The sequence below is a fragment of the Phoxinus phoxinus genome (assembly GCF_949152265.1).
Source record: "Phoxinus phoxinus genome assembly, chromosome: 23".
Taxonomy (NCBI): domain Eukaryota; kingdom Metazoa; phylum Chordata; class Actinopteri; order Cypriniformes; family Leuciscidae; genus Phoxinus; species Phoxinus phoxinus.
This window is the reverse complement of record NC_136898.1, coordinates 18355566-18383361: the sequence shown is the minus strand read 5'-3', so window position 1 is coordinate 18383361 and position 27796 is coordinate 18355566. Positions and strand designations below refer to the sequence as shown.

At 43.1% G+C, this 27796-nt stretch overlaps 2 protein-coding genes across 2 annotated transcripts; both read left to right on the top strand.

Moving 5' to 3' along the window:
• The first annotated feature begins 832 nt into the window (after positions 1-832).
• Positions 833-10984, top strand: pigo (phosphatidylinositol glycan anchor biosynthesis, class O). Its single transcript, XM_079599727.1, has 11 exons — positions 833-1086; positions 1822-2303; positions 3615-3758; positions 3904-4027; positions 4135-4294; positions 4958-5137; positions 5272-6817; positions 7337-7540; positions 7720-7907; positions 8904-8974; positions 9499-10984. Exons 2-11 carry the CDS (start codon positions 1823-1825, stop codon positions 9626-9628), a joined length of 3228 nt encoding a protein of 1075 aa, XP_079455853.1. The 5' UTR covers positions 833-1086; position 1822; the 3' UTR covers positions 9629-10984.
• A 13986-nt stretch (positions 10985-24970) lies between these two features.
• On the top strand, positions 24971-26103 carry ccl19b (chemokine (C-C motif) ligand 19b). The gene is made up of 4 exons (XM_079599764.1): positions 24971-25120; positions 25340-25460; positions 25559-25677; positions 25891-26103. Exons 1-4 carry the CDS (start codon positions 25042-25044, stop codon positions 25911-25913), a joined length of 342 nt encoding a protein of 113 aa, XP_079455890.1. The 5' UTR covers positions 24971-25041; the 3' UTR covers positions 25914-26103.
• Positions 26104-27796: the final 1693 nt, after the last annotated feature.

The window sequence follows — 27796 nt, the reverse complement described above, 5'->3', positions numbered from 1 at the left end:
GTAATCTGAATTTATTGGTGTGTATGTGTATAAAAGTGTGTTTGTATGTGTGTGTGTGTGGGTGGGTGTGTATGTTTTGCACTCTTGATGTTGTAGAGTTTCCCCCCTTTCCAGCGGTGTACTTTTTTTTTAGGATTGTGTCCGTTTTGTAGATTGTACACACAAAAATGCGGAGAATTTTTTAATTTTTGTAAATTTCCCATTCATTTCCTATGGGTCGGTCATTTTTGACCGAAGACCACAAGTGTGACTATTTTTTTCACGACCACTTAGCATGCTAGTTTCATAACATTCAGATGAAGCTGTGATTTTTAAAAATTCAAAACAGAAAATATTTCGGTCAGAACCGACCGAGGACCGTCTGAGGGTTAAATAGTCCTGGAAAAAAAAAATTCAAAAAAAAATTCAAAAAAAAAAAATCACGAAATGTGAAATACTTTTCAGAAGTAATCTGTCATGTTCCAGGTATAATGTTTAATGCTCATTTAGTGGGTTGTAAGCCATAATAAATGCAGTATAGACATAGTTGGTTTGGCCTGTTTCACATCTGTATAATGTCTACTGTAACAAAGAGACCCAGTAATTTGTTTAGGACAAATTAAGTTTATTTAATTTAAACCTAACGTGAAAAATATTTTAAACAGTATTTACTTGCACTGAAATAAGTTTAAAAGTTTAAAATAATGATTGAATTATGAAACAATGATTTTTACTACAATCAACAAACATTCGAGCCAGTACAAGATTCTGCGAGACCAGGGGGGCTTTTATTTTGAACATCTGTAAGCAGTGTCTTTTATTTTGAACATCTGTAAGCAGTGTCTTTTATTTTGACAGTCGGCTTTACCCGTCATGCGTACTGCGCATATTGTCAGCGGAAGTGGAAACCGGGCTGCGAGATGACCAATATTAAAACCAAACCGACATGGATTAGGCTGCATGTCCCGAAGTGTCGAGCAGTAGTGAGGCTCTGATAGCACCGCCGCCAGATGTGGGTGAACCTGCGGCACTTCAGTCCCCTTGCAGTGGACGCACGGTGTACATTTACATCCCCGAAGACAGAGAGGACGAACACAGAGAAGCAAGGTCAGTACTGGATACACACACACACACACACACACACACACACACACACACACACACACACACACACACACACACACACACACACACACACACACACACACACACACACACACACACACACACACACACACACACACACACACACACACACACACACACACACACACACACACACACACACACACACACACAACGAATGCAACAGCAGCCACTCGCCTGCATTTATGGACTCTAGTGCGTTCCGTAGTATATACTAGTCTGGCCTGGACCCATACATGCAGCCCATTTCACATTACGTTTAGAGAAAGTCCTAAAGGTTGGTGTTGTTTCAGTTTTGACTTACTATGGAGCGTTGCTTGTGTCTCAAAACCTAGTGAGTTGCCTAACGTTACCTAGACAGCATTTCTGTGAATGCACTTGGGGTGTCTAGGAAAGGCACTCAATATGTCTGTATGTCTAAATGTATTTGAGTCTGTCTAAATGTAATGTATATTAGTCATTCTACAATTTAGAGTATATTTCGTGTCATTTGATAAATTATAGCCTATTGTTTCTAACAATTTTCTTCAGAAAAAGCTTATTTTATCCATTAAAGGAAAGCATATTATCTCAGACAGATATTTTGTGTACCTAATGTTTCAGTTTGCTTGGAATTGCCTTAAATCACAGTTTTGTTGATGTGAAATGTACCCCAATTTTACAACCAGCCATATATTGATTCTCCGTCTTGCCTAGAATGAGAAGACTTCCTGTCCTGGTCGCCCTCATCTGGGTCTGCTCAGTGTTTTATGTGGGCATCTTCCTGTTTGTGGGAGGCTTCCTTCTCGTCAGGCTGGAGGTCAACAGAACCAGCACCTGTGCGGACGTCTTATCTCCAGGAGCCCGGATGAAGGGAGATTTCTGCCTGAGCGAGCCTCGCTTTCGCAGGGCAGTGGTCCTGATCATCGACGCCCTGAAGGCCGACTTCACCCGCTATGATCCGGAGAACACAGCACCCAAACCGTTTGAGAACAAGCTGCCGGTGTTAGATGAGATGGCATCGTCACACCCCTCACATGCCAGACTCTACACCTTCCGGGCCGATCCGCCCACCACTACCATGCAGAGGATCAAAGGCTTTACGACTGGTTCCCTGCCCACGTTCATTGACGTGGGGAACAACTTTGCATCCAATGCCATCCTGGAAGACAATCTAGTGCACCAGCTGGGCCAAGTGGGTGAGTGAATCTGCAACTGGCATTTTCCTTTTTAGTATATTTCCATAATTCTGTTGTTTACTATAATGCATTATTGGAACTAATGGAATTTATTTAGTAGGTTAAGCTTTTATTGAATTAAATGAATCTTAAAGGGACAGTATGTAAGTTTCACCGCTAGAGGTCGCTTATTCAAAACAATAACAAAGGCGTAGCTTGATGACACCGTGAATGAATGTGGAATCATGGGAATTTGTCAACTTCGCCTCCACAGCCGATGGAAAGCAATCCGACGGGACTCAGACAGAACTCATGTTCATGGATGAGCTACTAAAGTTTTTATTAACGTTACTGTGGTATGAATCAGAGAGCCTGAGACATTTTACTTTGCTGTTTTTATTATGCTTGCCGGCCGCTGCCGCTCATTTTGTTTTGTTGTTAATGTTTATTGTACGATTACAGTTAACCTTAACATCCGCCCCTGAACTTGAACTTTACTACAGTTACGTGTGATCTCTTAAACTTCAAATTAGAAATAAGAGTGCTAAATTACTACTCTGGTCACTTTATTTCACAAATTTAAATGACGGGGTAACACAGCTGTTTTACTTAGTCAAAACAATCATACTAAAATACATTTGAAAGTTATGTTATATTGTTACTCTGTGTGTTCGCTCTGTGGCTGGTCTGAGACACTTGTAGCATAATGCAGTAAGCTAGATCGATATTAGAATATATATTTTTTTAAAACTGGATGATTTGTGTATTGTGTTGCTAAATGTAATACATTTTAAAAATATTTAGTATGGTGGAGCATTACTGTACTACAAATAAAGCTATTTCTGATTATGTTAGCCACTTGACAAAGACATAAACATGTTACTCACAGTAAATCAAGAAAACAAGAGATTCAAACAATAAGAGTCTAAACTAACCGTGTTGAGCTATAACAATGATAACGTTTCTCTAAATAACGGTATCCAAACAGTTGCTCAACTATCAAACGTATATTAAAGCTTCTTTGGTGTTTTCTATGGAAGTAAAACCAGAAATGGAGGGTAATATGGATATGTTAACATGGATATGACATAATTGACAGGCGATGCATAGACACGGGCTGTCACACTTGTTAAAACATTGTTGTAAACATTTGGGATATTGTAAGCACACCAGTCAACAAAATAATATATAGCATTGTTATAGTGGTTTTTGGTTATTTTAAATCTACAAGTCTTACATATTGTGCTTTAAATATTTAGATTGAAATTATCATAAAATGTAGCTTTTGTGCGAGTGTTTGTTAATAGTTGTGTTTTCTCTCCTGGTTTAAAGGCAAGAGAGTAGTTTTTATGGGGGATGATACATGGGTGAGTCTCTTCCCCAAGAAGTTCCACAAATCCCTGCCCTTCCCCTCCTTCAACGTGAAGGACTTGCACACCGTGGACAATGGCATTCTCCAAAACATTTATCCTACCAGTAAGCAGAATGATTTCCCCCATCAATTAGGAACCTGCCTGGTTGGTTTAGGATCTCACTGTTTACCTTGTAAATAGACACACATCTCATGTTTACACTGTAAACACTGAGTGAGTGGCTAAGAGGTTTTGTCTGCTCTCTTCAGTGGAGGGGGATGATTGGGACGTGTTGATTGCTCACTTCCTGGGTGTGGATCACTGTGGGCACAGATTTGGCCCGGATCACCCTGCGATGGCTGAGAAACTCTCCCAGATGGATGGAGTTATCAGGTTAGCTGCATGGCTGTTAGCTTCAGTATTTCACACTCTGCCATGTTGTTACAGTGTCAATATATTCTCTTACATATTATCTGCTGCTGTCTCACCGCTAACCCCAGGTCAGTGATAAAGCGTCTGAAGAACGACACCCTGTTGGTTGTGATGGGTGATCATGGAATGACTGACACTGGGGATCATGGTGGAGAGAGCCAGAAAGAAACAGATGCTGGCCTGTTTCTCTACAGTTCATCTCCCTTATTTTCAGCACCAGGCTCCCAGGTAAAGACACTGTTATGATTTGTCCATATTTGTCTATATTTAATATTTCACAACCAGTTGTGGTGTCCAGTAAAAAAATAGCTGGGTGGAAAGATAGAGAATATTCTGGGGTGGCACACACAAAAAAATACTGTAGTAAGCCTGTAGTCAACACTACTGGTCTGTGTTGTATGATAATAGCATCAGTTATTTACTTTTGTGACACATAAGTGCAGAGATTGTAATGTTGTATAATGGAAAAAAAAAATGTTGGTGTATAAATGTAACAATTATGTTAACAAGTCTAAACACATCTGACTGCACACAAGCTTTAAGTCAGAGGCATTCCCCAAAATCAAATGGCAGGTGCAGCTTTAATTCAGATGTGACAAAACATAGATACTTAATAGCAAATAATTTCAAATTAGAAAGAAAATCATAATCCGTATATTTCACGTTTAGTCCATATCAAAATCATAAATAAGTAAAAACTAATTGTTTAATTTTTAGCAGAATTATTAGGCGATTCTCAATTTTCTACTTCCAATTTCCACTTCATAAAATGAGAGAAAAAAAAAAATCTATAAAACCTTCATGCCTCTATGAGAGAGGAATTAATATGGTCTTTTGGTTATCTTTGGACACTTTCCATACATTTGGAGTTCAGAATATTTATATTTTTAGGTGGAACCTGAGGTAGTACCTCAGACTGATCTGGTGCCCACCCTGGCACTGCTCCTGGGAGTTCCCATCCCCTATAGCAGTGTGGGCCAGGTTCTTCTGCCACTGTTTCCTCAGAACGGCTCCAGAGGTGCACCTACAGGACTCAACCAGGCTGAGGCGCTGTGGATTAACGTCAAACAGGTTAGAGGAATTTCTCTTAGCCTATGTCTTAGGGTGCAATTATATTTTTGCGTCCATTATATTTAATTTTTTTTTGGTTTAACAATTGTGCTGAGCTTCGCTTATTTCTGTCTGATTCTTCTATTTCTGTGAAGGTAAACCGCTTCTTGGAGACCTACTCTAACATGGCCAAAGACATTCCACCAGACAGTCTGTCTCAGCTGCGGGCTGATTTCTCAAACATTTCCTCCCAGTACTTAGCCGCTGCCCACAAGGGCCATCTTCTCTCTCCTAAGCTAGTCATCTCCATGCAGAACTATCTGACAGCTGTCAGGGAGACTTGTAGAGCCTCTTGGGCCCGTTTCAACCCTTTCAAAATGGCTGCTGGGCTCTTAATCTTAGGGGTTTCCTGTATGCTGTGCTACGTCCTTTCCGAGTTGTCTCATGTAGTAATTCAGGAAAACGTCCTGAAGTTGCCTATACTCTCAGGGCTGGTGATGGGACTAGTAGTAGCTGCTGGTCAGCTTTTCATGCAAGGTTATTTGGAGCTCTCATGGTGTTTGGGAGTTGCAGCACTTTCTTCTGAGGTTTTGTTTCTCTGGAGAACTCATGGAGTTTCTCCAAGAGATAGGTGGTCACCTTCTGGCCTCCTCACGCCGGCCCTGCTGGTTCTTTTCCTTCGCTGCGCCTCGCTACTCTCGGACAGCTATGTCATCTATGAGGGCCATGTTGTTACCTTCTTGCTCCTGACGTTGAGCGTTTATGTTCCTCTCCGTCTCAACTGGGATGGACTCCTGGTCCCACTTCCTCCACCAGACACTCAGAAGCCACCTCGGCTGCTCCCAACAGCACTGCCGTCCTCAGTGGTTAGACGGGAGGCCACCATCTTGCTGGTGTGGTTGGGAGTACTGGTTGGATCGCTTTACCTATCCCTCTCCTTCCACAACTGCCGAGAGGAGCAGGGCACCTGCCAGCCCTCACCTTTCCTCTCCCCGCTCTCACGTGTACAGGACAGCCAACTGCGCAACCTCCACTATGTCCTCTCCGTGGTCTCATTGGCCCTGTGGGGGTACCTTCTACATCGTTGGCTCAGACACTACGGGAACCTTAACTGTTCCAGTGTGACTTTGTTTTCGGCCTGCTTACTTGTACCACTGGCCTGTGTTTGCATGGGGTTGCATTGGGCAGTGAGCGCTACTCCACAGGACACCTTCCGGAGTTTGTCCGAACTAATCGGCCTAGCCCAGGTGTACCTGCCGCGGACCACTTTCTGCCTGTTGGGCCTGGGATTGCTCCTGTTGTGGGTGGATCCCATGACTGTGTTCCTCAAGTCAAGGACTCCGTTGAACTCTCGAGGAACATCTCTGCCACCCCCGAAGTACCGAGCCAGCACGGGAATCAGTCCACAGGCTGAATTGCACCACCTTATACCACAGCTGTATCAGCGTATCCGACACTCGCTGGAGGATGGGTTCACGGAAGGTAGCGAAGAGGACAGCAGGCCAGCCGTGGAGGCTTACGGGCTGGGTACAGTTTACTCTGCGCCCTTGGTTCTGCTGTGCGAACTCCTGGGGTTGGCGCTTCTGCTACTCCATCCAGAGGGAATGGCCCTTGCCTTCCTGCTTCTCCTGCTGGAGGCCGGAGCTCTTCTGCACATCCACGCCTGTAGCACCACCCTCTCCAGCCTGTACAAACACTCCAGTAAGATGCACTCCATTTCTACCTTCACACCTTATACCTTGCTAAGCTATTACTACTAGTGTTGTCAAAGAGTACCGACTTCTGTACCAAGCCAAAAAAGTGGCTGTTGAGCGGAATCGTAAAAGCCTCTGATTGCCCATTGTGATCACGCGCTCATCAAATATGTCTGTGATTGGCTACAATGATCAGCACTTCAAAAACACTTTGTAAATATACATCACTGACGCTCTTCCCTGAGCGCTTACACAGATACACATGGGAGCGTTTGAAAGCAGGTGTCTATCAGCAGACCGGTCCACTGATAGACGCCTGCTTGTGCTTTCAAACGCTCCCGCTTTCAAAACACTTTCAAACGCTCCTGTGCGTTGATCATTGTAGCCAATCACCGACATATCCGACGAGCGCGTGAGCACAATGACCAATCAAAGGGGTTTACGATTCCGCTCAACAACGCTCAAAGCTTCAATTTTGAATTTTATTTTACTGATGCTTCAAATATTCTTATTTGAACCCTTCCAGATGGTTTCAGTGTGCCATGGGCTCCAGTGGTTTCATGGTCTCTGGCCGCCACCCAGTTTTTCCATGCTACAGGACACCTCCCAACCTTCCCCTCCATTCAGTGGGGTGCTGCATTTGTGGGTTTTCCTCAAGGTCACACAGGCACTATGCTTCCTGCCTCATTGGTGACTCTCAACACCTTCTCCTCTCACATCATCTTTGCTGGTAACTTGACCTTAGCTTAGGTGCCCTACGCATGATTCACATTTGATGTTTCTGTATCACCTTTTACTGATCAACCAGTCATAACTTTGATGACTATTTGTTTGAAGCTTATGAGATTCTCCCTTGTGTCCATACATTCTCTCAATTTGTAATGATCACTGTCTAATTCGCACATGCAGTTGGCTGTCCTCTACTGCTGTTCTGGCCTCTGGTGTGCGAGGTGCGTGGGACCCGATCTACATGCTCAGCAGGAGCAGAGGAGAGTGAGGACGCTGTCATGGAGATGAGACTGAGAGAGAGCCCTCAGAAGTTCAGCTCGGGTCTCCTGCAGCTCGCTGCACGATACCTCTTTGTGAATGGAGCGCAGGTGCGTTCAAATTATGCCTACATTCACATTGCCTTATGCTCACATTAAAGGCCTACTTCACCCAAAAATTTTAATTACCCCGTAATTTACTCACCCTCAAGCTATCCTAGGTTCAGATGACTTTCTTCTTTCAGCCAAATACAATCGGAGTTATATCAAAAAATATCCTGGCTCTTCTAAGCTTTAAAATGGGAGTGAATAGTGACTTAGATTTTGAAGCGTGAAAAAGGGCTTCCATGCATCATAAAAGTAATCCAAACGGCTCCAGAGAGTTAATAAAGGCCTTCTGAAGCGAGGCAATGGGTTTTTTGTATCAAAAAAATGTCTATAATTATAACTTTATAAACCATAATCAATAGCTTCCGGTAACGTCCATTCACGAGAGTCGAGTTCCGGCGTATGACGTAGGAGTAGCGTTTTAGCCGACTCTCGTGGTTCAAACAAATAGGGCTGAGCAACAAACTCAGGCTCCTCCAACATTTCTCTTTAAAAATTCTTGATTTAGACTTCTAATTCGTGACCGGTGTTTTGTTTTGCTCTGTCCTCTGCACTTCCGTGTTCAACACGTCATACTAGACTCACGTATGGAAGCCAGTGATTCTAGTTTATAAAGTTATAAATGGATCTTTTTCTTACAAAAATGCTTCAGAAGGCCTTATTTAACCCCCTGGAGTCGTATGGATGGATGTACTTTTGCTTCAAAAACTAACCATTTAAGTCAGACGAAATACATTTTTAAACTAAACAGTATGTTTCTGTCATCTCCAATACAGTGAAATGACATTGCACAGTGATAATTTATTTTGTAGGCTAGGTAAACAAACTTTTTAATTCATCAGATGTGAATAGTTCTAATACGTTTTTATTTTTTTGCGAATGTCATACATTTGTGTTGAGTCGTGTAAGGCTTGGTGTGAACAGGCTAGTGTATTCTCATCTAACATTAAGTTTTTGTAAAATGGAAAAATAAATGATAAATAACTTGTTTACCTTTAGGTTTTTGCATCGGTTTGTGCGGCTGCTATCCTCAGGAGACACCTCATGGTGTGGAAAGTGTTTGCACCCAAGTGAGTCGCCATCTCTATCTCTTTCTCTATTTTACCTCTTATCTCGTTCTTATTTTAATGCATTGTTAAATTTACAAGTACTTGTTGGTGGGTTGAATGAATAGTTCAGTATTGTTTGACAGTGTTGTTTTGCACAAGGTCCTTTAAAACTTTTTCTAAAATGAACCCACGCAGCACTTGCTTTTCATGTAGAGAAGGTTTAGCAAGCTAACTGTCAGCATAGACTTCCAGTGCAGTGCTTTCTAAACAGACCCTGAATTATAACTATAACATAAATTCTGAGTTTTGACAACTCTGACTTTCACATGAGGTGAATTTATGTAGTGAAGTATTTAGCTGTCATTACGAACAAACCCACACAGGGATCCTTGTTGCATTATGAGTGTTGGCATAGAAACCCAAGTAGTTTTCATCTTGTAATTGCTGTAATTATGACACAGCGCAACTGCAGCATAAGTTAATAATAAAAAAAAAAAACACTTCTCATAACTGCATCCTAAGCTGTTTTTTTTTCTTTTCGGCAGACTGATGTTTGAGGCGTCTGGCTTCATCGTGGGCAGCGTGTTTGTTATTCTGGGGGTTGCCATGGTGATGAGGGTGGACATGTCAGTGGGCGGTCTGTTTAAGAAACTCCTCCCTCAGAACTCCAGGTAGCACTTGTCACCCAAAAACCCTCATCTTGAACTTTTCAGAGATGTGTTGGAGACACCTGGTCATCCTCCTCAGCTCCACTGCCAACCATACAGATGAGAACCAGATCTGTTTCGCATCTGACTTTGGACCAAAGAGGTCTAAAGCATCTCCTCATTTTTGAACGCGTGAGAGAAGTCAATAAACCCAAGCTATTTTTGAAGACTGCACCAGTCATTATGCTTTCAATAAGCTATTGAACGGTTGACAGGCATTGGTTGCTTTACTGCCTTTGTATTGAAAGAGAGAAAGGGAGATGATCTTTGTGCATGCTTTTTTACTGCCATGCCCACAAGGTCATTCAAGAGAATCTTAGAAGTTATTTTATTGAAGGGCTACATAAAATCCACAGTGTTGCAATGATGTGAACTTATAAAAACCCCCACTGACCAAAAGATTTAAAGGGCTAGTTCAACTAAAATGTAAATTCTGTCATCATTTACACCCTCATGTCGTGAGCTGGATTGTAAACAGGGAAAATTGTGCTCACCAGTTACATTCATTGAATAGAAGAGAGCAGCTTGAACATTCTGCAACAATGTGTTTTATGGAAGAAAAAGTCATGCTGGATTTTGGGTGTAAATGACAGAATAATTTTTTTGTACTTTGGTTGAACTGTCTCTTTAAAAGCCATGCTTGAGGGCATCATTAATTTCACCAGTGGACTGAACTATTCATGATTTTTTTCTTTTCTCTTTTATTTTCCTGCTTCTTATTGTGTGCGTGTTTTTCTAATAGCTCATTGTTAATGTGGTGTCCTGTCTATTCCCGAGCAATAACAAGCATCAGGGTTAAACCAATAACATGTATGTTGTGTTCTGCACCTTTCTTTTCTTTTCTTTTTTTGGCTAGGTAAATTCTTCACCTAGATATCAGGTCACTAGTTTAAACTGTTGCCTTGTTTGATATTAGTGAATGAAATCGGTGTTCATTCAATTTGCAATGACTGTTATTTATTTAGCTGTCATATATTTAGTTCACTAATGGATTAAATGATTTTACTCATCTCATTTTTGTGAGAAATGCGTGGGGAAGATAATTACATGATCATATGCTCAGGTTAATTTAGCCATAATGCAATAGAATATTCTGTTCTGCATGTGTGCGTTTTTGTGTGCGTGTGTGTGAGAGGCTGGTTTTTGTATTTAATTTTTTAAAAGCAAAATACAGTCAAGCCATACAGTGGCTTTTAATAACATATTAATGTGTGGTTGATGATTGAATTAGAGCTGTGAAAGAAATCATTTTAATTGTCCTAACATTGTTTAAATTCACTGATAAAGGGGAAAAAAAATCAATTAAATATTTTGTACAATTTGAAATGGTTGTTTGCGTGTGCATTTCTTTGTGTTTGCAGGAGCAGCTGTTGTCCTGCAGAGTGCAGTGTTTTATCTAAAAACGCCGTATGAAACCTGATTCCTTCTGCGGTCAGCTAGTGCCAGGGTAAATTCATTACAAAGTGCCCTGTCATAGGTCGTTCTCTTTGCAGAAGTGGACCTTAAGCTCAGGAATGACCAACAAGCAGAATTTATCTGACAAAACAAGCACAGTTATTATGTGACATTTCCTCTTTAAAACAATATTGTATAAAACCTTTATTATTAACCTTTATTATTAATTATTAACAAGCTCAATCATTCAATTCAGTTATAGTAAGAAGTTAAATTTTATTTTTGTTTTAAAGCACAAGAATAATGTAATGCTCTAATTTCAATGGTAGTTATGGCTCTGGTATATTGGTCCTGTGGCAAATTTTTGCTGTTGTTGCTATAGACCCGCTATAGACCCTGTCAAAAAGTGATGGGGACATGTCCCACCCGCAAATTACGCCTATGGAGAGTGCTATAGGTTAGTTTTTAGTCACGAGTGAGAAAGCTTGACATGGAGCTGCTAAATCTGGAATGCATTCATCTTGAACCTCCAGGGAATCTATTTAAACCCCCCGCAGAACAGAGAAGAGTCTGCTGGCAAAACGCGAACACGACAGAGTCCTTATAGAACAAGAATCAACATGGGCTTGGCTTTTTGGAGATGGTGAGAACAGGGATTGGTACAGGGAACAGGGAAATGCTGTAAAAGCCACGCGGAGATGGTGTTTTTATTACTCAACAGCTGAGTAAGTTATTTTATTGAACAGATAAAGTGCCATATGAAGCTCTCTAAAAGAGTTGATTTGTGAAGCAATTGCGAAGGGTAATTTCATCCACATAGTCATGCAGAGCTGAAGCACGGCCAAAACATAGTCTGTCCCACCTCCTGGAATATGATGTCAATCAGGACAGGGATATCATCGTTAACTAAAACTACTAAAAACATATTTGTTAATTGAAATAAAGCTGAAATCAAAAAGATTATATGTGGTAAACCTATTTAATTAGAAATGTTGCCTTGGCAATAAACTGGAATAAGTTTAATTTGAAGCAATTAAATAAAAACAAAACTTTCCTAAAACTGAAATAAATATAAATTAAACCAATACCAATATTTATATAATAATAAAATTACAAAAGCACATGAAGAAATGACTAACAATTAAACTTAAATTAGCAAAATAAAAGCTAATTAAAAATATGAATAAAACTAAAATAAAAAACAGATTTAGGAGCTGGATTTTGTTATAAACATATTGCTAGTTATAACTAGTTAGGTAGTTATTTTATTTTTACTAAAAACTAAAAGGATGGAAAGTAATGGATGAATTAACATAAGAATATGTACAAGAAAACATGCTTTAATTTAGACATTTTGAAGAGAGAAATAAAAAATTATTTGCTAACAAATTGTGAGTTCTTAGAATTACATGGTGCGCAGGGACATTGCAAAATTACAACACCCAATCAAAGTAGTAAAATAATGATAAATGAATACGAATGAAAATGTTCTAGGAATGACCCGTGATGTTTCTGATCGCATTGCAGAAACGCAACCAAAACCAAACCAGGTTATTTATTTAAAAATGATCAGTGTTTTACCCGCCAGCTTCAGTTTGTTTGTTAAACATGACAGCAATGCAGAAAGAAAAGAAACAAAAAAAACCACTACAAAACAAAAAGTTCACATTTCCACCCCTACATAACACAATTAACCAATACAGGTTGGGCACCAAAAGATGTCGCCCTTTGTGCCCTACATCAAAGTGGGAAATACCCATCCATCATGTTAAGAAATTACCCATGACCACCTGTGGTTGGCACATAAACAAACTAATCTTACGGACTTTCCAGTGGCCTTTGTCCCTGCACTACAAAAGATCTCATATCAATGCAGGCTCATTGCACAAACATAAAGAACAGATTCAAAACAAGGAAAGATGAGAGATTAAGTGCATTTTATCTACGAAACGTCCCATTGAGCGTGACGGTAAACTTCCAAGCTCCATTTAGCAAACCAATGCTACTATTAATCACAAAAATACTTTCAGTATTTGCTTAAAATCAGACCTCAGGTCCAGTCTGTGTTACGGGTGCAAAGTGTGCTTGGGATATCCTGCTTATCTGCAGAGAAAGATCTATAAAACCTGACAGCTGACTTCTTGAAAATGACATTCCCGTGTAACTTGATCTGGCAGTCAAATGGGGATTTCTGCACACATAGCTTGATTCTATGCAACTGTGAAGATTGTCGTTGTCAGTTTACAGTTGTAATCGAAATTATTCAACCCCCATTGCAAATCAGGTTTATTGGCAAAATAAAATGTATTGATTTTCAACAGTTTGAAATGAACAAATCAAACAAAAGTCATTGAAATAGCTCAACACAATAAATGTTTGAAGTTTCCCCAAATTCAACTGAAAATACTACTTTTAATGACTCTTTAGTACTTGGTAGAAGATAATTTTGCAAAAAACTAAATGTATAACCAGACACCATCTTCTGGCAGCGTTTCTGAGGAATCTTAGCCTCTTCCTCATGAGCAATGGCCTCCAGTTCAGTAATATTCTTGGGTTTGCGTGCTGCTGCCTTCAAATCCCACCTGAGAGTTTTCTATGGGGCTCAAGTCAGGTGACTGTGATGGCACTGTAGGATCTTCCAGGACTTCTTCTGCAACCAAGCCTTGGTGGAATTAGAGGAATGCTTGGGATCATTGTCCTGTTGGAAGGTCCAGTGGCGCCCAAGCTTCAGCTTCCTCACTGAGGGCATGACGTTTTCTCCTAGGATTTCCTGATACTTCAATGAATCCATCTTGCCTTCCACACGCTGCAGGTTTCCAGTGCCAGAGGATGTAAAGCAGCCCCAAAGCATCACCGAGCCACCATGCTTAACTATAGACACTGTTCTTCTAAGCATATGCTTCATTCTTCTTCCTCCAGACATACCGCTGATCCATAGGGCAGAAAAGTTCCAGTTTTGTCACTCCATAGAACAGAATCCCAAAACTATGATTTTAAGGAAATTGGAGCTGACTTTTCTTGTGCTTTTGGGTCAGTAGTGGTGTACGTCTTGGAGTTCTGGCATGCGTTTATACACACCTTACTGTGCCCTGTCGCCACCAAGTCTTGCTGCAGGTCTTCTGCAGTCACTCGAGGGTTTTTATGAACATGTCTTCTCAGAAATCTGGTTGCAGCCGTTGATAGCTTCCCTTTTCTGCCCCGTCCATGTAATGTAACCACTGTAACTTTAACTAGGAACATTTAGTGTCTTCTCTATCTTTTTGTATCCTGTTTCTTCTTTGTGAAAGGCGATGATCTTCTTTTAAATTTTTAGACCATTCTTTTGTCTTAGCCGTATTTCTAACATGCAGTCAAATGTGACACTCAACAAACCTAGCCAATTCAGAAATTTCATGTGTTCTAGCTCCAGCACACCTGGTGCGACTAATGAAGCCCTTGATTTAGTATTTTGTTTGATTTGTTCATTGCAAACAGCTGAAAGTTGGTAAATGTTGCCAATAAACCAAATTTGCAATGGGAGGTGAATCATTTCGATTACATTTGCATCTCTGTCCGTAGACATCTTAGGCATACATCTCAATAATAAAAACAAAAATAATGCTTTTGTTATAGAAAATGCCATTAAACTTAACCCAGCCAGGAAACTAGTAATTGTAAGTTTGAGGTTTGTGTCTACGTGACTAACTTGAAACTCATTAGCTTTAGGGCATCAATGATAAGGATCAAACTGTTTGGTGACTTGTAGATTTCTGCAATGAGTTTATCTTGTATGGATTCCAGACAGATCTGGCAAGTGCACAACCTGACTGCGGGAAGTGGCCTGCTTTTTTTTCTTCTTCTTTCTGTTGTTCATTGGAGGAAAGTGAATTTGAGCCTCCAGTATAAACAAGCGCTTTGAGATGTGGGCGAGTCTACAAGGAAGATGGATCATTGCTCTTCATCTTGAGCACAATGAAAGTTGAACCTCCAAACGAACAGAACGTTTTGTTATTGGAGCCTTTTGCAAGGTAAACATCTTTGGCAAATTAATGACCGCAAATATTTCATGAATCTTGCACGGAACTTTTGACAAGTCTATATCTGTTGATAGAGAATACACAAAACATCTCTTTCAAATGTACATCTGTTCTCAGTGTAAACGAATGCCAACTAATGTTAAACAGTAGATGAGAAAAGGTAAATCAATACTGATGAAAGAAACGTGTTATATAACACATTTATTGTATAACTGGATGAATTTTTGAATGATATTTTTGGAGTGACACTAGTTGTGATTTTAAGTGGAGGTCTGTTGCTATCAACATTAAAACAGACCCTTATATTAAAAAAAATCATAAAAATACAATTCAATAATACACTGACTTCAGTACACATGATGAGCATACTTTTAATTCCTATAATAAAATTCATTTTGATAAAAATTGTGTCAAAGTAAAAAAAAAAGATTCTTGAAAATGTTTTAGGGGCTGTTTACACAACACTGTTCTCTTACGAGAGGTTCTCTCGTACTGCGTACTGAAAGTACGCACCGGGTAAAGTCTCTTTGCTCGAGATATTGAAGCCAAAATTTATCCTTAAATTTCCATATCTTGTAAACGCAGTGCAGCAGCAGTCAGACCTAGAGCGGGCAATCTAGCGCGCTCATTGGCTGCTCCGCGGCAACTGCTGCAGCCTACCACTGAGCCCCTGGCGTGACGTCACGCCCCGCGCCCTCACGCGGCCAAGCCCGCCAAAATGGGAGTGGCTTAGCGTATATAAGGGGCAGTTCAGGCTGCTAACACTCGATTTTAATCTCTTCAGCGACGCTCTACGCTACGCTGACCTCCGAGAGAAGCCGCCGCCGTCGAATCCAGCGACCAGCCAGCTTAGGACAGCGCCTGAGGAAGCCGGCCGTCTTCGCCACCTTCAGCCGTCCGTGCCAGCTACGCTATCCGGCGTCATATCCTTTTTATGTCTATGATATAATGTATTTCCTCTCCGTGCGTTCGCCGCTGCAACGCACGTGTCTAAAAGAGCACGAGGTGTTTGTTTCAAAATGCCTCGTTTTTCCCGCTCAGCGACGGAGACCGCCATCTTCTGCGCTCTCCGCCTGAGACAGGACCACGCAGCCCTCGCTCTGTCTTCGAGAGGCTGCGTTCACTGCGAGGAACTGCCAATGTCGACCCTGCGGGCTCGACTTGCCGCGTTCGACGCTGAAGATGTCACTCCGGCTGTCTTCGGCGGGCCGCGCAACAGAAGTGCCGCCCCCAGAGACCCCCCCCCCCGACACGCAGCTGCCGGCCTCGGCCCTCACTGCTGTCGCCTCAGGGGATGAGGTGGACGGAGAACCATCGATGATGGCTGCTTTTGGGATACAAATTCCCCCAGTGAAGAAGCGGTCGCAGCGCACTTCTGCCCGCCATCCGCAAGATGGCGCTCAAGGTCTGCCCTCCCGCTAAGGCCTGCAACGGACCTTCTTCGCAGCGACGACAGATCGCGCTCTGACAGCCGCCACAAGCCGCCTCCCCCCGGGGACCCCGGCCCAAGATCGCGTTGAAACCTGAGCCGCGAAGTCCTCCTAGCAGCCGCACGGAGGAGAAGATGCGCGAGTCCCGCCGCGGCCGGACCGCCATCAAACCTAACGTTACCCGCTCTGCCAGTCCCCTTAGCTAAGGCTACTGCAGTAGTGTATACCGCAGCCAACGAGCCAGTTGCTTAACCCGCTCGCCTGCACACAGACGCCGTTTCCACGGCGACCCAGATAAATCTCATAAAGAGTGTAATGTCTGTTTTTCCGGCTCACGCCGACGGTGTTTTCAAGTGTAGAAGATGTGCCCACGCCACTGTGTTCACCCTACACATAAGCACGATCCCCCCCGGTGTCCCTCACTGTCACAGAGCCCACTCACATAAGCGGGCACGCGCCGCTCGAGTGTTAGACGTAGGATATGTGCCCACGTTACAGTGCCCACACCTACTCACTGCCCGCTCTGTTACACAGTTATTCCAGGGGACGAAAGCTTTAACAGTCGTGTTGTGAACGTAAGCCCTGTGACCGTTCACGAGCACTCACACTCACTGATAATGCTGCAGCCCGGCGCCGCTCACGCGCCCCGCCGTTCTCGCCACAGAATGATTCCGTACAAAGCGATCGAATCATTGGGTGTGTAATGCAGCCGGCCGCCCTATACAGACATCGAGAGCGCGCGCGCCTCGCTGATACCTCCGCTACAGTTTCTCGACCCCACGCAGTGCGGCGATCGGAACGCGGAGACCTTTGTTTACCGGCCGTGTTGTGAACGTAAGCCCTGTGACTGCTTACGAGCACTCACACTTACTGATACACACTGTAAGCTAACGCCGCTCACGCGCTTTGCTGTTCGCGCCACAAAATGTTCTCCGTCCAAAGCGGCCGAGTCATTGAATGTGAAACAGCCGGCCGCCCTATACAGACATCGAGAGCGCGCGCGCCTCGCTGATACCTCCGCTACAGTTTCTCGACCCCCGCGCAGTGCGGCGATCGGAATGCGGATACCATTGTATAACCGGCTGTGTTGTCAGCGTAAGCCATGTGAGCGCTCACGAGCACTCACACTTACTGATAAACACTGTAACCCCGGCGCCGCTCACGCGCCCCGCTGTTCTCGCCACATAATGTTCTCCGTCCAAAGCGATCGAGTCATTAGGTGTAACGCAGCCGGCTGCCGCTGTCAGCGAGCCACCTTATTCAGACATCGAGAGAGCGCGCGCGCGCGCCTCGCTGATACCTCCGCTACAGTCTCTCGACCCCGCGCAGTGCGGCGATCGGAACGCGGATACCATTGTATAACCGGCTGTGTTGTGAATGTGAGCCCTGTGAGCGCTCACGCTTACTAACAAACACTGTACCCCCAACACCGCTCACGCGCACCGCTGTTCGCGCCACAAATTGTTCTCCGTCCCTAGCGACCGAGCTACTGAATGTGAAACAGCAGGATGCTGCCGTCAGCGAGCAGCATTACTCAGCCAACGAGGGCGCGCGCGCCGCGCTGATACCTCCGTTTCAGTTTCTTGAGCCCGCGCAGTGCGGCGCTCAGAACACGGAGACCATTCTGCCCCTAGCTATGCGTGCGAAAGCATGGGAAGCGATCCCGGGCGTGTCAGAATGGGTGCTGAATGTTGTAAGACAGGGCTATACACTGCAGTTCGCTCGCCGTCCCCCGCGCTTCCGAGCCCGTACAGTGACGAGCGTGAACCCAGAAGTAGCACACCTACTTCGCGCAGAAATAGCAAAACTGTTATGCAAGGGGGCGATAGAGCCAGTACGTCCTTCTATGAGCGAGTCAGGCTTTTACAGCCGTTATTTTCTCGTGCCCAAGAAGGACGGAGCGCTCAGACCTATATTAGATCTGAGACATTTGAACAAAGCTCTTATGAAAAGACCGTTCAAAATGATCACGACCAGACAAATCCTCGCGCAAATTCGCCCGAGGGACTGGTTCATTTCTCTCGATCTGAAAGACGCGTACTTTCAGATTCAGATCATACCCCGTCACAGGCCATTCTTGAGATTCGCCTTCGACGGTCAGGTATATCAGTACACCGTCCTGCCGTTCGGCCTGTCTTTAGCACCCCGTACATTTACGAAGTGCATGGACGCGGCGCTCGCTCCCCTGAGGCGTCAGGGGATGCGAATATTGAACTATCTGGACGATTGGCTGATTTTAGCACAATCAGAGGCGGAACTTGTGTCTCACAGAGCTGTGCTACTCAGTCATCTGGAAAACCTGGGTCTCACGGTCAATTGGACCAAGAGCTCACTGCTGCCCCGTCAGTCAGCTTCCTTTCTGGGAATACAGCTCGACTCAGTGGCAATGACGGCTCGCTTGTCAACACAGCGCGCGCGCCGTGTTCAGCGTTTGGCCGCATCTTTCCAGAAAGACAAAGTGTTTCCCCTGAAAACGTTTCAGAGATTGCTGGGCTTTATGGCCTCAGCCGCAGCAGTGCTCCGGCTAGGTCTATTGCGTATGCGCCCCTGCAACGATGGCTCAACGCTCGTGTACACCACCGAGCGTGGGCTTCCGGCGGTTACCGAATCAGAGTGACTCAGAGCTGTGTTTCAGCTCTGCAGCCCTGGCTTGTGACCGACTGGTATCAGCGGGGAGTTATGATGGGAACTGTCTCGTACCGAAAAGTTATCTCGACGGACGCTTCCAACCTCGGTTGGGGCGGGATATTCGAGGGCAGACCGGTCTTTGGCCTATGGTCAGACACGGAGAAGCTCCTCCATATAAACTGTCTGGAGATGATAGCGGTCGAGTACACTGTGAAACACTTCCTCCCTTTTCTGCGGGGCCACCACGTACTGGTTCGAACGGACAACATGTCTGTGGTATCGTACGTGAACCGCCAGGGCGGTGTCAGATCCAGGGCACTCTGCGATCTGGCGAACGCCTCCTCGTCTGGGCTCAGCACCACGTGCGCTCGCTCAGAGCCACGCATGTGCCAGGACGCCTGAACGACGGACCGGACAGACTGTCCAGGAACAACGTTCCCCTCGGGGAATGGTCCCTGCACCCTCAGTCAGTCCAGTTATTGTGGCACCGCTTCGGCAAGGCGGAAGTCGACCTATTCGCGTCGACAGACAACGCCCATTGCCTAAGGTTCTTTTCAAAGAACGAGGACGCTCTGGCCCAGACATGGCCCAGATGCCCGTTATACGCGTTCCCTCCGGTCTCATTGTTACCACAAGTAATCAAGAGAATCAGGGAAATGCATCACTCGGTGCTCCTCATAGCCCCCCGATGGGAGAACCAGACATGGTTCTCGGAGTTGGTGCGGCTGTCAGACTCAGCCCCATGGCCGATCCCGGTGAGGAAAGACCTCCTTTCCCAAGCCGGCGGATCGATTTGGCATCCTCATCCAGAGCTATGGTCTCTGCATGCATGGATAATCAATGGGTACCCGTTGTTTTGCCAGAAGGGGTCGTGAACACGATCACGCAATCTAGAGCCCCCTCTACCAGGCGGCTTTATGCGTCTAAATGGTCGGTGTTTACTAAATGGTGCACGGACAAGGGCTTACAGCCTCAAACGTGCGGAGTATCGTGGGTGCTTTGCTTCCTTCAAGAGATGTTGGAAAGGGGCAGGTCCCCCTCCACGCTCAAAGTATATGTCGCGGCCATCGCAGCGTTCGCCGAGTCGACGCTCGGCCAGGCGATAGGAAGGAATGAGCTCATCATCCGCTTCCTTAGAGGAGCCAGGAGGATGAATCCCCCACGGCCCCCCTCGGTTCCTTTCTGGGATCTTTCCCTGGTCCTAGAGGCCCTGAAAGCACATCCCTTCGAACCGCTTCACTCTGTGGATTTGAAGTACCTCGCGCTCAAAACCGTGTTTCTGATCGCTCTTGCATCAGTTAAACGTGTGGGTGACTTGCACGCGCTCTCTGTGAGTGCTACGTGCCTCGAGTTTGGACCTAATGACTCTAAAGTCATCCTTAAACCGAGACATGGTTATGTCCCCAAAGCGACCGGTACCCCGTTCAGAGCACAGATCATTTCGCTCTCAGCTTTGCCGGCATCAGACAACGAGGTCGATACGAACCTCCTTTGTCCTGTCAGAGCACTGAGAATTTACGTCACGCGCTCCGCCGCCTTCAGGCGCTCGGAGCAGCTTTTTGTTTCGTTCGGTGGGCGCACCAAAGGTCTCGCCGCCTCGAAACACAGCCTATCCAGATGGATAGTGGACGCTATTGCTGCGGCTTACGCGTCAAAAGACCTGCAATGCCCCTTGGGCGTTAGGGCTCATTCCACCAGAGGCATGGCCTCGTCGTGGGCTTGGTCCAGCGGGATTTCTATTCATGACATTTGTACGGCGGCAGGCTGGGCCTCCCCGTCTACATTTGTTAGGTTCTACAACCTAGAAGTCCCCGCCTTGCAGGCTAGACTCCTTTCAGTCTGAAAAAAAAAAAAAAAAAAGTCCTAGCGACTCACTTGTGAACTGCGCTACAAGGGTAGATGTGTTCAAATATAAGACCGGCAGTGCCGCTCTGTATGTATATCCCCTCATATAGTGCTTATGTACAGGTGCGAGCCCACTCTGTTGGCCACCTAAATTTCACTTATCCATGTCCCCCGGGGCGTTCCCCCCTGGGATTCATATAGTGACTGCTTAAGCGCACACGGCGTTTACAAGGGGTTCCCGGTGCGTACTTTCAGTACGCAGTACGAGAGAACCTCTCGTAAGAGAACGTACTCGGTTACTTACGTAACCTCGGTTCTCTCTAGAAGAGGGAACGAGTACTGCGTTCCCTGCCGTGTCGCGCTTCGAGCTCATTTCGCTTCAGCGATCAAAATCGAGTGTTAGCAGCCTGAACTGCCCCTTATATACGCTAAGCCACTCCCATTTTGGCGGGCTTGGCCGCGTGAGGGCGCGGAGCGCCCTCATTGGGCGTGACGTCACGCCAGGGGCTCAGTGGTAGGCTGCAGCAGTTGCCGCGGAGCAGCCAATGAGCGCGCTAGATTTAAGGATAAATTTTGGCTTCAATATCTCGAGCAAAGAGACTTTACCCGGTGCGTACTTTCAGTACGCAGTACTCGTTCCCTCTTCTAGAGAGAACCGAGGTTACGTAAGTAACCGAGTACGTTTTCAACTAAAAACGGAAATCTTTTAATGCTTTTTGGTCGTTCATTTATATGACAGCAACGTTTTGGGGGCCTAAAAAAAGCAAACTTTTGAGAACAGGTTTCAAAGTGCACGTTTTTGAAAATTATACTGTTATCGTCTTTCACAAAAACACAAATTTGTGCACATGCGCATTACGCGTTCAGTCGATAGGTGCGTAGTTTCTTTACAAAGTGACATCGTCATATACTGGCCTGACATTTACGCGTTTAAGCGGATCCGTGTGAATGACAATGACAACGTTGTCCTCATGCGAAAAACACAAAGGAAAAACGTTTCTGTTTATAATAAAAATATAATTAAAATTCAATTAAAATATTGTTGAGCTTCACAAAACTGCAAGTGGCTGTAAGAAAATGAGTGGCCATAGACTCTCCATGATCACAGATGGAGAATTGCAGACATTAGCCTCAGGAAAAGAAAATCAAACAGCACCTACATCACCACATGTTGTTTGGGAGGGTTTCCAGAAAAATCCTCTTCGCTCATCTAAAAACAAACTCCAGCATATTCAGTTGTCAGAGTCACGACTGGAACTTCAAAAGGGTCAGAAGAACCTAAAAAAAAGAGCTTTTGTGCAGGAAAACCAGATGGGGTTGGTGAAAACAGGGATAAAAAGTAGGCCACCCCATGTAAGGTTGCTGGATCTGTGACATTGTGGGAATATTTTTTTTTGCTAGAGGTCCTGGACATCTTGTTCAGAGACATGGTATCGGATTCTAGCAAATAGCAACAGATAAAAAATCAAAACCTGATGACCTCTGGTAGAAATCTTATAATGGGCCATGGTTGGATCTTCCATCAGGACAACAATCGAAAACAAACATCAAAATCAACACAAAAATGTGTTACTGAGCACAAAAGGAAGCTTCAGCCATGACCGTCCCAGTTCCCTGACCTGAACCCTAGAAGATGAGTGGAGTGAACTAAAGAGAAGCACCACCAACATGGATCTGGGAATCTGATGGATCTGGAGAGATTCTGTAAGGAGGAATGGTCTCTGATCTCTTGTCAGGTGTTCTCCAAACTCATCAGGCATTTTAGGAGAAAACTCAGAGCTGTTATCTCGGCAAAATGAGCTTGCAAAAAGTACTGAATAAAAGTGTGCCATTAAATAATAAAGAATCTATCATATCTCAATTCGAGCAGCAGAGTCTTATGCCATGTTCAAAAAAATGTCTAAAGACATCTTTTTCATCAGCACCTAATACTGACACTTACCTTTTCTTTTCTATTTGTTTTTCTGATAGACTTGTTACAGCACTTGTTGCCCTCTTATTGTTCTGATTGCTTCTATTGTTCTCCTCATTTGTAAGTCGCTTTGCATAAAAGCGTCTGCTAAATGATTGAATGTAAATGTAATTATGGCCAGTGTGTTTTGGAGAACCCCCCCCACTTTCAATTATTTTACTTCAATGAAGGATTCGATTTTTGCCAATGTTTTGAATGAAAGATCAAAAGCATTAACAATGCAGATTTATTTTCACATGCTTCCTTGTTAATATTTATTTACCAATATACAAAATGCGTGATATGCAAAATGCATATATTCAAAGTTATTTCTATTATATAATGTAGGCCTATTATAGATTTCATATTCAGAATCTTTCATTAGAGGGGCTGTAACATGAGCAGAAAACTTTCATCGCACACTTTGACTAGCCTTCAAGTAGTCCTGATTGTCTGTAATTTCCTCGTCACACGGTTTGACAAAGCAGCTTGATTACCTCTGGACCTGCTGAAGTTGCTGCGGCCCAGGTGGAAGTGAGCCACCAAATAGGAAGTGGAACGGCATGTTCCTCATTCCCTGACAATCCTGAAGTGATGAGTGAAAACTGAACGCAGCTGTAGATAGAAATTAAACTGCTTGAACTCAAGTAGAGGATCAAAGTCATCTGTTCCCCTCTTCACGCTTCTTTAAGGCTCATGAGATACACTCGGATCACATCACAGAATAAAGACAAGGCCGGCGTGTGGAGGGGCTGTTAATGGAGCAGGATTTCAGGCTATGGGACCATTAAAAAAACAAAAACGTTTAGTTCTGCATGATTAACATGTCCGAGGCCTTTAGACAGTTTGCTGGCTGTATTCCATGTATATATTTAGCTTCCACATGTGGATGCACGCCTGAAACATAACACTACCGGTATCGCCAACACACTGGACATTTCTGTGCGTAAGAATATTACGATGCACATTTCAGCTGCTTTGAACAGGTTAGAAATGCACAAGTATTTCTTTATTTGTGGTTCAAAACGCAATAGCAGAGAAATGTAGAATACAAATCTGTGAAATTATCAGTAACATAAAATATAGCCATCAAGGACTGGAAGGAACTTAGATAATAATTCTCAAAGTGCATCATTTTCCAACAGCTACCACTGCTTACCTGCCAGCAGTAGCGGATACGTGTTCTTGCTGCTTTTATTGGGTCACATCCAAAAAGCACACAAACCCCACACAGTAGTGCTGTCAATCAAACCATATGTGGTTTGGTAAGAATTTGCCTGCTTTGATATTAAGGTATGTTTCTCTAAAAGTTAATATGTTACATAAAAGAGTCATTGAGATGAACATTATCACAACCATTATGACAATAATTGGTATATCACATCAGATATCCACATGCAAAGTGCGCTCATATTAACCCGATACCTCTTAGTCTAGATATATGCAGATAAGACCAGTTGCAAACCTATGAGCAATTGTGAATTCAATGCAGGGCTGCATGCATTTATTTTTTGAGGGGTTTACATTTTTTTTAAATATAATGTTAATTTATAATTAATATAAAACTTAAGTTGTAATCCTATGAGCAATTGAGAATCCAATGCAGAGCTGCATGCTCTTATTTTTTTATTTAATTTAATTTATGTATTTGAATCCACTCAAAAATGTGATGTGGACACTTAAAAGACAAAAGAAACAGTGGGCTGATGCACACTAGAATGATCACTTTGTGGAATTTAAGTAACATCTCATTTGTTCAAAAGCCACTTATGTGCCACCTGTTCCCTCCGGCCACGAGTGACACGCGTTAATACGACTTTACCTTCACCGTGTTTGTTTCTCATGAGACAGTGACACTGATAAACACATTTCCCGAAGACATGTTGAAACTTTCCCTTCACATCAGATGAATGAACTCGCTTGGCAGGCGCCTTCATTTCCAGGTAACAAAAGAAGGTGAAAGGGCTCTTTTAATAGGGATGGACTTACAGGAAACGGTTGCCTTAGAGGGTAAAGAAAGTGAAACTTTGAGATGAACCGTATAAAAGGAGTTTCATCCGCCAGTGAGGCACACATCTTTTGAGGACGGGTGAAATAACACATACAGAGGGACAACATGATGTTCTCGAACTCTATGAAAGTATGGACCGGTGCTCTGCTTATATTGAGCGTCAGTCTATGGAGCTGTACAGCAGGTGAGGAAATATTTACCATTATTTAGCAATATATCCGTGTGCAAGAGGTTTAAATGGATGAGTTTTAAAATGTATTTGAACGTATCTGAACAAGAATGCAAGTGCTTTATTTATTTAGACTTAACTGTCTGCAAAGATAATCTGGCTATTTCTTCATTGTTTAGGCGAGACTGTGAACATGGCTAATGGTTAACAATCTGTGCACTGTTTAACTCACAGCTCTAGGTGATGGGGCAGAGGATTGCTGTTTAACCACCAGCAACCAGCGCATCCCACAGAGGGTGGTGACGTCCTTCACCATTCAGACCAGTGAGGGAGCCTGCAGGATCCCTGCCACCATGTAAGTCGCATTACGTGCATTACAAAACGCCTCAATAGCACTACGGACTTCAAGGTGTATAGGATTTTGCATATATAAATATGAATGAATTTCCACAGATTTGTCACAAAGAAGGGCAAGAAGCTCTGTGCACCATTTCCCAGTGAGAATAACTGGGTAAGCAAACTGATTGACCACATACTGGGAGTACCTGTACCAATATCCAGAAAAACGAGAGGTATGTGTTTGGATCTATTTCATCATCAAATGTTTGTGAAAGAGAATATTTAGAACGTAACATAATAGAAAACACGCCACATGACAAAAATAATATAATTTAGGACACATAATTTAGGATTTATGACACATAACAAAGTAACAAACATAAAACACAATACATAAACCATTTTGAAGTCAACACGTAACTCAAGTTTTCTCTCTTCTCTTAAAGGAAAGAAACAGAGACAACAGTGACTCAGATTACGCAGGTCCTTCTCTCACACTGTCCGGTGCATGTACAGCACTGATCCGGGAACAGATATGATAACACTCATCCTTAGTAAATGATAATTCTCAGGTTTACTACATGTGTACTCTAGAGGAGCAGGTCAAAGTGTGAATATACTGTCATAATCATCATAGAAAGATTATATATATATATATATATATATATATATATATATATATATATATATATATATATATATATATATATATATATGTTTTTTTAAATGTGAACCCTTTCCCCTATACTGGTACATGAAGAGATTTGAAGCTAATATTTCCACCATGTGTGGAGTTTGTATTTTGTCTACATTGTATAAAGTTACTGTGTGTGTCCTGAGCCATTGAATGAATATAATTTTTTCTTTCTTTTTCACATTTTCACTGTATTTTGGAGCATAAATAAATTTTTAAACATGAAAATTGGGTGCAAGTTTTTTTTTTTTTTTGGTGTTTGGTCAATTTGCATAATCTTAAAATGAATAATGACCTTAAAACAAATCATTCTCAAAATCAAAATAACTAACTATATTTGCGACACATGCACTGTATATAAAGTAACAGCAGGATACAGATCTTGAGAGCTTAAGCAGCCAAAGTTACCTTTAAAGCAACACTAAAGAAGATGTAGCTACCTTAAAATAATGTTTCCAAACTCGTTTCAGCGGTTCATCAAGTCGTGACAGGGTGAAAGGCGCTTCTGCCTCCAATTTGCGGTCCTTTATCTGCCATAACCACACTATGTAAGTTTACCAGATCAGGTTGCGTTTCTGTAGTTCGAATGAGACATAAGAAAACTACAAATTTGACTTGCTTTACGTCAAGCGGTATACAATAGTCATTTTTTTGTTTTTCTTCGTTTCTGATGTCGCAATACATCATACTTTCATGAAATCATGCAACCTTGTCTGTGGAAATTGTTGATTCTAAAGTATGGGATGAAAATAGTATCTAAATGATTAACTCATGCAAGCACAATTATCAATGAACTTGATACATGTTGCAAATATGTTTTATCCATGCCTTTCAACTTGCGTGTGCAAAATAAAAAATTGAATGAATGTGTAGCAATTTGTACAAATGCAGACATTTTTGTGAATACAAATGTTTTCTTTTGTATTAGTGTATCATAATTTGCGCATGCAAAAAAGAAGATGTGCATGTGTGGATCAGATGACACGCATGCATTCATTGACGTCTTTTCTGAGTCGATCTCATTTGATTCATTTGGATTTTCAGACTTTCTTTTCGCTGTTTTTAAGCATTTCACAACACACACACAAACAACTACACATGAATAGGCCTGGTGCTAATTATTAATGTGTGCACAACTACCCTTCTATTTAACAAATTCACAAATGTGCGTTGCTACATTTAAACTAATACAATACAGCTTGTGTGTGCATAATCCAGAATCACAAGAATGTGCAGCATTTTGTACAAATAGAGACATAGTTGTTAATTCAAAACCTCAATTTTGTATTAATGTAGGTCAGAATGTGTGCATGCAACAAGTATAATGTGCATTTGTGGATGAGGTGACAAGCGTGCATTCATTGACTCGTTTCTGAGTCGATCCTATTTGATTCATTTGGATTTTGAGACTTTCATTTCGCCGGTTTCGCCTGGCACGATCCACACACAGCTGTCTGAGAAAACCTGCCACCACTAGATGGCAGTATTCTGCTAAAACCGACAACGGCAGTGTAATCACGCGTTCTTCCCCATTTAAGACGCTTAATGGATTCATTTGAGTGATATTGAAGTGATATTTAGTACACAATATAGGCCTACCTTATTAATGAAGCATAGCCTACTTTATAGAGGCAAACAGATTAAATCAGATTATGAAC